The 10861-nt window shown below is 45.3% G+C and overlaps 1 protein-coding gene across 1 annotated transcript in view; it reads left to right on the top strand.

Annotated features, from left to right (window-relative positions):
• Positions 1–5845, top strand: part of smad7 (SMAD family member 7) — a 15702-nt gene extending 9857 nt beyond the window's left edge. Inside the window, exon 4 of the mRNA XM_071896768.2 lies at positions 4957–5845. Within this exon, the coding sequence (XP_071752869.1) occupies positions 4957–5495 (539 nt within the window). The 3' untranslated portion in view covers positions 5496–5845. The remainder of the gene's footprint in view (positions 1–4956) is intronic.
• The last annotated feature ends 5016 nt before the right edge of the window (positions 5846–10861 follow it).

The following is a 10861-nucleotide window of genomic DNA, read 5'->3' as shown; positions in this document are numbered from 1 at the left end:
GACCCTTGACCTTTGGAATAGACTTTCCCCAGCTTGAGAGAGGGTGTTGAGTTGGAAAATAGGAACCGTGAAGAGTCCTTCCTCTCTCTCTCTCTCTCTCTCTTGCCTTCATGTCTTCCCCGATTCCTCCTCCCTCCCTCAGTCTCTGTGCCGTCTGATGAAGACAGGGCCATTACAAGTCTGGGCTGAGAGAGGCACACACACACACACACACACACACACAGTGATCTCATGGATCAATAGGAGACTGTTCTCAGGAGCCTCCTCACTATTTACCGATGTTGATAGTGTTGTGTCCAGAACTGAAGGTTGAAAATCCTGTGTGTGTGTGTGTGTGTCTGAGTGTCTGTCTGTGTGTGTGTGTGCGTGTTGCTCTGTGAGTGTCGACTTCTAAGAATAGTAACGACCTGGTGTGTGTGTGTGTCTGTGGAGTCAGACAGAGGTAATGATTAACCTTTCCAGACTGTGTTTCTGGCCCTGCCGCTGCCATGAGAGAAGCACCCAGACTGCTGTCGCCCCTCCCCCTCTCGCCGTCCCTCCCTCCCTCCCTCCCTCCCTCCCTCCCTTCGACCCAACCCAATAGTCTCAGCTAGCCTGGCGTCCACTCCTAAAGACCAGGGACCATTAAAATGCTAGGGTCTCCACAGGGGAGCTAGCACAGTGTGTGTGTATGTGTGTGTGTGTGTGTGCTCAGCCTCCTCCTCTGACCCCCTTTTGGTATGGACTGAAATGTTTTGCATTGTTGTAGTGGGGGGTTTATTTGAAAAAAAAACAGATAATTGTTTTTTTTTTTTTCCTTCTTGTCTTGTCTCGGCTACCTAGAAAACCTGCAAGCATTATGTTCTTTGCATGCGGCCCCACATTAGCTCTCACTAGCCGTGCTTCTTGCAGTTTCTTGCATCTCAGAAAGCGGTCTGTCATCTAGCTCGTTATAATCATTCAGGATCATATGATGTACAGTAAGTTATAAGTTTAAAATAAGAATCAGGGCAAATAGCAGTCGGAAACATTTCAAATATTTGACGTAACTTAATTGACCAGAAATTAATGCCGACATTTCCGCTCTTGTGCTGATAAGCCGAGTGCTTTTCAACAGTGAACTACTAACAGTTCAGCGTCACTGTATTTTGCTTTGTGGTGGATAGGCAGAGAAAGTAGAAAGTAGGTCTGTTTTTTTTTTTTTTGTGGGGGGGGGGGGTTATGGCATACACCCCCGTTCTGGATAAACCAGAATGGGACAGACCTACACAAGACAACTGACAGACAGCAGAGCAGAGCAGAATGGGACGGGGTGACAGATGGCTTCAGGCTGCCAGCTAGCCAGCTTATCTCCAATGAGAAGAAGCCTGAGACAGACAGGCTGAAAGGCCGCTATACAGACAAGCAGGTGGGCAGGCGGACAGATAGACAGACAAATGATTAGATAGGCAGACAGCCAGATACCGGGCAGACAGAGAGGGAGACGGATAGACAGAAGGACGTTCAGACACGCAGACAGACCGTCCTCTAAGTGGCTGGATGTAGACACCATAGACAGGACCGGCTGAGCTGCGGCTCAGCGTGGTGGAAACACAGACGACACTGACGGGACTTTGCCACACTGTCTGACACTACACACACACACACACACACACAAACACCTATGCTAGAAGCACCTGAAATAGTGTCAGACTGCAACATGAGGAGAGAGACAGACAGACACCTCATACCTCACACACATATGCGAAAAAACACACACACAAACACACACACGACACGCACACACACATGCGCCCACAATGTGTTAAAAATTAAAGTTTGGTTAAATGAGCCTTGCACTTGTGACAAGGTGTGTTGATACAAGGCCACTCACATTAGTGTGTGCGTGTGTGTGTGTGTGTGTGTGTGTGTGTGTGTGTTCAGCACTATTACTCATGAGGTGTAAGCTCATCGGCTGTCGGGACAAGCTGTGAACATACTCCTCTCAAGGCTGTGCCCCACAGATGGAAGAGTGTCTCTCTCTCTCTCTCTCTCTCTCTCTCTCTCTCTCTCTCTCTCTCTCTCTCTCTCTCTCTCTCTCTCTCTCTCTCTCTCTCTTTATCTCTCTCTCTCTGCTAATATACTGATTAAGCTTGTTTTTATTCATTATGTTCTGTTTTGTTTACCTTTAGCATGGTTTCTGTATGAGCCGTGCAGCATACTGTAGCTATATTTATTTTAGTTTCATTGTTACACCCCTCCTTCTCTCCCTCCACCCTCTCCTCCCAGATTAGATCCAGTCAGTCTCTTATCTAACTGTGTTATTGAGGTATGGGAAGCATTCAGGGTAGCTGCTGTCACACTGCCCGCACTGTTGGCCAGACAGCCAGACAATCACTTCACTAGCTGACAGCCAGTCCCTTACCGTTGTTTGTTTCCGATCATATTTCTTTGTTGTTTTTCTGGCTCTCTTTGCTCTATATTTTCTTTCTCGTCCTTGCGTCTTCCCTCTCTCTTTTCTTTCTGTCTTCACCCCTCGCTCTTCTGTCCCTTCCTTAGAGAGGGCTTCTCACTTTCTACCAATCTGAGCCTTCGGAGAGGAGAGGAGACGAGAGAGGGGGGAGGGGGGGGGGGGCAGTTAGTGTAGTCCTGAATAGCAGGGTGTTTTCAGGCTGCAATGACAGGCTCAGACAGGCAGCCACTCTAATGACCTCTGACGCCAGGCCCTGTCTCTCCCAGCAATAACAAACACACTGGGCCCCACAGGTGAGCTCCACCAGCAGGCCCTCTGTCAGCTGTTAAGAAAGTAGAGTACGTCCTACTGGTCTATCTATCGACTAAAGTCCCTGTCTACCGCTGTACGCACACACACAGTAGACCCCAGAGGAGAGCTCGTCCAGGAGCTCCTGCCTGCCTCTCCCAGCTCAGAGACACACCAGCCGTCTGACATGAGCCCGACACACACAAGCTACACTTTCTGTCTCTTATCTCGAAGATAGATGCCTTTTTTTCCATTTAGTCCAAGGTAGATAGCCACCTGGCTATCTACTGAGTTTCCCCCAGCGCCCCACGAGGATGGATTTACGATAAACTCCCCAAGGCTTGGCATTGACCAACTTCAAAGTCAACAGTCCCTCTTGTTTTATGGAAGGCGTGCTTTCAGTTTCTCTCTCTCTCTCTCTCTCTCTCTCTCTCTCTCTCTCTCTCTCTCTGTCTCTCTCTTCTCCCACTGTTGTCTTTTTCGTCCCGTTTTTTCTCCTTCTCCCTGCGCCTTAATGAAGGCTAATGACAGGCCATGGCGAGTCTGCTCGGCCCGGCAGAGATCCTGCTCCATTAACGTAGCAGTTTGTCTCAGACGGGACCTTCCAAATTACTGGTTACATTCACAGCCACCGCCAGATGAAAGAGGTGGGGGTGGGCTGTGGGGGTCGGGGAGGAAGGATGGGGGCAACCGAAATGGCTGTGAGAGGCGCTCTGTTCATTTTTTCCCTCGCACATATTTCCCCTCTTTGAGCTATCTTAACCCTTGAATGTGTCTTTCATTGAGGCAGTGCTGGGTTTGAGTGTTTATGTGTGTGAATGAGAGAGAGAGAGAGAGAGGGAGAGAGAGAGAGAGAGGGAGAGAAGAAGTATAAAGCACTGACGTTAGCTGGTTGAAAGTTGTCGCAGTAATTAGGTGATGCCGCTTGTATAAAAGCACGGAAAAGGCTTATATAATTGGGGAGGAAGCAAAGTTGCAAAAGTTACAGACTCAAAGTATGTGAAAAGCATTCCTTCTCTACCCCACCCCATCCCCCCTCCCCTCTTTCTTTCCTCTCTCTCTCTCTCTCTCTCTCTCTCTTTCCCTTGCGCCTGACTGGCTCCCACTTTTTTTGGCTGGGAGTAGCTGGGAGCCAGATTTCTGTGGAATAGAGATATGAGGGGAGAGGGACGGCGCAGGAGGCACACTAAAGGGGGGGGGGGGGGGGGTGCTTGGAAACTGGAGCTTGGCCAATGCTACACTTCTTTTACGCTCAGGGGAAACTTTAGACCAGAGAGAGGCCTAGCTTGTCAACCATTCAGACACCAGGGTCTGTCCGTTTACAGCCTCCGCTCTGTCCACTGCTCTCTGCTTCAGCTAAACTCCAACAGAGAGAGGGAATGGTTTATGTGTTGCACTTTGGAATGGAAGGAAGTCACTTGGTAGTTTCAAGTCTACGGTTTTTATTTTGTTGCTGTTGTCCCTGCTTGTTGGTGAGTGTTCATCTGTGTGTTGAATGGTTCCTGTACTTTTTATAGTTTGGACTAGAAAGTATTGCCCTGTGTGTTTGCATGGACACAAGAGTTCACCATATTCCCTGGACTCTTCTTAGTATATTAATGAAATGGTCTTTTCTAATTTCCTGCAGCAGAGTGAAGCAAGCTGCTATAGAGAGACGATTGGGACAGATTTATAGTTCTTCTTGACGTCAGAACATTGTTAGCCACGCCGCTATAAAAATACAGCGGGCCAGACAGAAGATAAGCATTTAATGCTTAGACAAACATTGCACTGCATGTGGACGCTCGCCTGCCAGTGTCTCAGACTTGCTTCTCTTGTCTGAAGTCCAAGAATTCCAACACGGTTTTCCTGGATGGCAAAAATGAAGGATGATCATTTAGTTTTGGCTCTTGCCTAGAGGCAAACTCCCAGTTTCCCAAACTGTGCTGGGATATGGAAGAGGTTGTGGAGAGGAAGTATGTTTCTATTTAAGTAATCCTTTGCTTTTCACTGCAGTAAGATTTGAAGGTTGTAGTCGATCTGTAACTGAGCAGTCCCAAATCATCACAAGTCCCAAATCACAAGCACTCATCCACTGTTCTCTTGCTCCTCTCCTCCCTTTTTCTTTCTTTCTTTCTTTCTTTCTGTCTTTTTCTCCTTATTTCATGTTGTGCTCTAAAGTCAGAATGATGTCATGTCTTACCTGTGCACCGTTCCAGAGGTGTAACCGTCTCCCTCTCTCTCTCTCTCTTCCTCAGATTCCCTGGCTTTGCAGGAGTCGGGTGAGCGGGCCCATTGGTGCGTGGTGGCGTACTGGGAGGAGAAGACCCGCGTCGGACGCCTCTACTCAGTCCAGGAGCCTTCCCTGGACATCTTCTATGACCTACCTCAGGGGAACGGCTTCTGCCTGGGCCAGCTCTGCTCCGACAACAAGTCCCAGCTGGTGCAGATGGTGCGGGCCAAGATTGGCTACGGCATCCAGCTGACGCGCGAGCCGGACGGGGTGTGGGTCTACAACCGCAGCTGCTACCCCATCTTCATTAAGTCGGCCACACTGGACAACCCGGACTCGCGCACGCTGCTGGTGCACAAGGTGTTCCCCGGCTTCTCCATCAAAGCGTTTGACTTTGACAAGGCCGGCAGCCTGCAGAGGCCGAACGACCACGAGTTCACACAGCAACCTCGCACGGGCTTCACGGTCCAGATCAGCTTCGTCAAAGGCTGGGGACAGTGCTACACCAGACAGTTCATCAGTAGCTGCCCGTGCTGGTTGGAAGTCATCTTCAACACCCGATAGCAGCCACCTTCTTCATCCTCCTCATCCTCACCCTTCTTCCCCTCACCAACAGACTACACCCGCTTTCCTTTTTTGTTCCAGAGGTTCAAAATGAAAAAAAAAAACGTTTTAAAAGAAGAAGAAGAAGAAGAAGAAAATATTAAATTCTGATGGACTTTGTTTAATAAATGACTAAGATTTAATTAAAATAAGAAGCGAAAAAATGTATTTTATGTTATATATAAATATATTATTACTTGTAAATATGAAGACGTTTTATATGCATCATTATTTATGTATTGTGCAATGTGTTGATGAGAAAAAGAAAATAAGATGCACTTTGCTTAATATAAATGCAAAACAAAGAAATGCCAAAATAAAAAAAAATACAAATAACTATCTTGTCCATGCAGTGTATTTCTTATCTTTGATGTTGAGGTGGTTGCATTCAGTTTCATGCTGTTGTCTTCTGCATTGTGCTCAAGTCTGAAATAAAATCCATGTTTCATTGTTCATGCCACCAGTAAATTGGCAAAACATCAACATTAAATGAATGGATCCCCAAGCTTTCTAATTTGGTTTTTGGTGAAGAATACTGTCTCCCCTTTCCATCATTATAACTAAAACCAACACTGGTTCAAGTTTTGCCGCTGAATAACAATAAATGACATCAATTTCCTTTGATTTATAACTTTGGTGTTATACTGTGGATGTCAAACTGAGTTTCCCTCTAAAGACAATGAGCCAGACTGACAGAGCCATAACTTCACTCTTTGTCCCTGTCCTTAAAGGCTCATTAGGCCTTTTAACATTGTCTGCCTTTCTGTCTCAGTTATTTTGGGGTGAGCGTCCCACTTCCTCTCTGTCATTAACTGACTGATGACATCACAGCCAGGAAGCAGTAATGATGAGTTTCAGGATCCAATAAAATCAACAGCAGGGTCGGCTTCCTGGTGGAGCGTCCTTATTATGATAGCTGGAGAGAAAATAGGAAAGTAAGAGGGAAGACAGATATCACGGGAAGAAGTCAATGCTGCATTGTGGGAATTAATACATACTGGACGATGCACTGGAGGACCACTAATGTGTCTGCACAAATAAGGCCTTTTAGATTAGAGACGAGTCTTTTTGCTGTGTCTGCTGGTTACTCCACATGCTGAGATTTTACTGTACCAAACTCTACAAAGTTGGAACATGCTAATGAATAATATTAAACATGTTGATATTTTTAGCAATAGAATTCATTTGAATGGACTCTGAAACACTTATTGTCTGTAATGGGCATGACTTGCCATTTACTAACAGAGAATTTGATCTAATTATCCCTTATTCCATAATTAGAAATAATTTATTTGATATTAGAGTAATGGATTGAGTGCAATAGTAGATGTTTGTTATATTTATAAAAACAAGGTACATACAACTTCCACCGTCATTGAGGTCAAATAAAATAGCTGATTTCTTTTTTAGCTGACCCTGTCTGTGTGTGTATGTCTGTGTCTCTGTGTGTGTGTGTGTGTGTGTGTGTGCTTGTATGTGTGTGTCTGTCTGGGCCTCGTCCTGTTGCTAGTCAGATGGGTGTCTGCGAAGGGGATTACTACTGTAAGCCTGCTTTACTCACACACACTGTCTCAAAGACCTACATTCACAAGACCCACTTTCCACTCCGTCCAACCCCCATCCTCCCCTCCGTCCAACAACACTTTTAAAAAGCTTAAATTCTATTTACAAAATGAGTGACGAAAAACAAAATATTTTGTGCCAGTGACAGGGAGGTGGAACCACGGCTGAAACGGAGCTTGATCCGGTCTGTATCCTTCCTCCCGGTCCTTTCAGCGTCTGGCTGCTCTGAACCACAGCTGTTATAAAAGGCTTCTTAGCAATCGTAGGCTGTCGACCTGCAATCGACACAAAACCTTCAGTGCATTTTCCAGCATAATCTCACCTCACCTTTCCCTGTCCCCGGAAAAGATACACTACCACCATTCAGGTTATTGTTCACCACCTATATTTATCAGTAATCACAACCAAGCCAAATCATTCCTTAAAAACAACAACATATAACACTGAATGACTAATGACAGCAAAAAAAGCAAGAGAGTGGCATCAACACGGATAAACAGGACGGCCAATATTTGTGGTTGACCGTATTCTTTACCTTCTCCTTTCTTAATGTCTCTGTTTAACGAAATGTTTGTATGTACTATGAAAATCCGAATGAAAACCTGAATGACAAAAAGCAAAAATATTACACCGTGAAGTATTTTGGAGCGGGATGGGCAGGTCTAAGCGTGCGGAGGGTGTGGCCACGCGGTGGGACCCTGTTCCTTGGCATCATGCTGCCTGTACCCTCGCAACAATAATCCCTAACCCTGCTAATACAACTAAATCGGCTCGAAGCTTTGTGTGTGTGTGTGTGTGCGTGTGTGTGAGTACATGTGTGTATATGTGTGTGTGTGTGTGAGAGATGGTCTTATATCCATGACTTCCCTCAGACAGGGTGACCCTGATTCCGCCCAGCAATAATTCCATTCAAACTATATGACTGATTTCAGCAACAACTCTAGTCGGCACGAACATGTGAGGGTGTTTACTGTGAGAACCTTCTAGGAAAAATGTGGCTGCGAGGGTACAGGCAGCATGATGGCAGAAACACACACACACACACACACACAAACACAAAGCATGTTCATTCCCCAGAGCTGTCTAGGCGCATGAAGACTGGACAATGTGTATAGTGCAGAAATGTCAGGGTGTTTTCAGCATGTTTGTGTACATATGTGCTCCTGTGTGTGTGTGTGTGTGTGTGTGTGTGTGTGTGTTTGTCAGTATGTCACTACCAAACTATCCAAACAGCCAAACCTTTGACCAAGCCTAAGCTACATACATCTGGGCCTCTTTTTCCCCATCATAGTGAGTTTTGTATACGGTTGTGTGACCTGAGCAGTGATATTACATCTTGGGGAACAGAGGTAGAAGCTGAAAACACAACAAAACATCTTGCAGGCTTCTTGAACTGAAGGAGCGTTAAGTCGCCGTCCCCAAACTGTTTGTGGAATACCGACAGTGTTCAATTACAGTAATGAAGAAATCTGAAAGAAGCTTTGTATTGTTTGTTCACCCTTACTGCACAGTTTCCCCCAAAGCAAAAATACCGTCTTTGTTTCACTGACCTAAAATGCTATGATTTGTATTCCATAATATAATGAAATGTATAAAATATCCGCCTGCATGTTGGCTAATCCTTTGTCTGTCTGTGGTAAACACACCCCAACAATCTATGGCAGGTCAGCCAATGTGTGTGTGCATGTGTGCGTGTGTGTGTGTGTCTGTGTGTGTGTGTGTCTGTGTGTGTGTGTGTGCAGACCTAGGGGGGTTGGGAGGATTAACAGGGTTGTGGTCTGGGGTGTTACAGCCTGCTAAGGTGGGTTAGTGGAGGTTGCATGTGGTTGCTTTTTGTGTCTGTATGTGCACAACGGTTTTTCACATCTGGATTTATTTTATTCTAATTACAATGTCATCTGGCATATAAATTAACCATTGTAAATACCTTCTTGATTTTTTAATTAATCCGTTCTGGTTTTATCTGGTGTGTGAATCACCTTTAATTGCATTCTGTATGTGAGATATCCAATATATATATACATATCAAAGGATTGTGTGCATGTTTTGTCCATGCATTGGTGTGCTTTGTGTCATATATTATTTGTGCCTGTTTGTCTGTGTGTGTCCGTATGTGTATATGTCTTTGCATATATTTGTATGCATGTGCATGCATGCATGTGTAGATGCAACACAAAGTCCTCGTCTGTGCCGGTAGACACAAAGACAACCCCTTCATCCCCCCATCCCCCTCTTCCTCCTCCCTGGAGGGAAGATAAGACACTTTACTGTCTGTCTATCTGCCTGCTCCCAGCAGGAGGGGGGTGGGGGGTGGGGGGTGGGGGTGGGGGGTTGTGGAGGTGGCGGGTGGGGGTGGTCTAGCCGTGTTTACAGGCTGGGTGTGTGGCTGGGGGTTGGGGCTTTAAAGAAGGGGACAGTCACTTCTGGCATTCTTATGCTTATTTGGCCCCAGCATGCCCTGCAGTCATGTTTTTCCTGACCTCACTGAATCACTGGAAAACACACAGAAACACATACAGACAACTCAGTGATGCTTATGTGCACACATGCGCGCATGCACACGTGTAAAGTAAAAATACTGATAAGACTGATTGACTGTGTGAGTGCATTTCTTAATGCTACAATCTACAATTTGTGCTCCAGTGCACCCGGGCAAGGAATTGCAGAATATACGCCTCCGAATGTTTTCCTGCATTTGGGCAGTGGCAGCTTATTTCCAACACTTCATTCAGTTAATTTAATGTCAGCTTGAGAATGTGGGAAAAAAATTCTCTGAACAGGTATGTTATATTATTCTCCTTGGTCTCTACTACACCAAGGATCTAAGTATTAAAATGTGGATGTTGTTAGTGATTGCATTGTGGTGAAGTAAAAGAAAAGATTTAGATATTACGTTAATCACTACATCTAAATGAGGAAAACCATTACCATTTGCAAGCTAATAATGGTTATCAGTGATTTCTCCATATGACAGGATGACAGCTCCTCCAGCCTTGGCAGCGCAGATCCAACCATGATCCTCCGACTTTGAATAGAACGCAGCGTAAGTTATAAGATAGGTAGCTAGCAGAGAGAAAACATTTGATAGTAACAAATGCTACACAGTGGAGGCTGTACACATTATTTCACCATCCAGCGTTACAACAGGAGAACCCCAAAATGGATTGCTGGCAAGCTAGCATGCTGGCACTAGCATGGTAATGACACCAAATTTTCACTAATGTAGCAAGCACCCGTCCTTACCTTTAAGTTGACCCGGAGGCGTGGCTACTGCACTTTGCCCCACCGCCCGCTACAACACACTGTTTACAGAACAAGCACAGATGATGAGGGCGCATTTTCATCAATCGCAGATTGTAGCTTTAAACTATAAAATGGGCTTCGGTCTGAACTTTTTACTGAACTTTGGTCCCAGGGCAAGACCACATTTGTGCAGTTTGTATATTGGCCATAAAATGTAAAAATGTATAAGAAGGTGGCATTGACAGCATCGGGGCTATGGCACAGACAGTATAATGGACAGGTTTGGGCAGATTTGGTATGCTTACATACACACACACACATGCACAAGTATATTTCCATATACCAAAATTTAAATTCAATATCAATTTCTTAGAAACTTGTCTTGCGTTCTAAGCACTACAGTTTCACATAAGTACAGTTTCACATAGTTGCACATGACGATCAGACACCATGCATACCTCATAACATCGATCCATATCTACATGATGTGCACAACCCTAATGCATATAATATATAACACA

Source organism: Centroberyx gerrardi, chromosome 2, assembly GCF_048128805.1.
Source record: "Centroberyx gerrardi isolate f3 chromosome 2, fCenGer3.hap1.cur.20231027, whole genome shotgun sequence".
Taxonomy (NCBI): Eukaryota; Metazoa; Chordata; class Actinopteri; order Beryciformes; family Berycidae; genus Centroberyx; species Centroberyx gerrardi.
The sequence above is the reverse complement of the archived record's forward strand: the minus strand, read 5'-3'. Positions and strand labels throughout refer to the sequence as shown.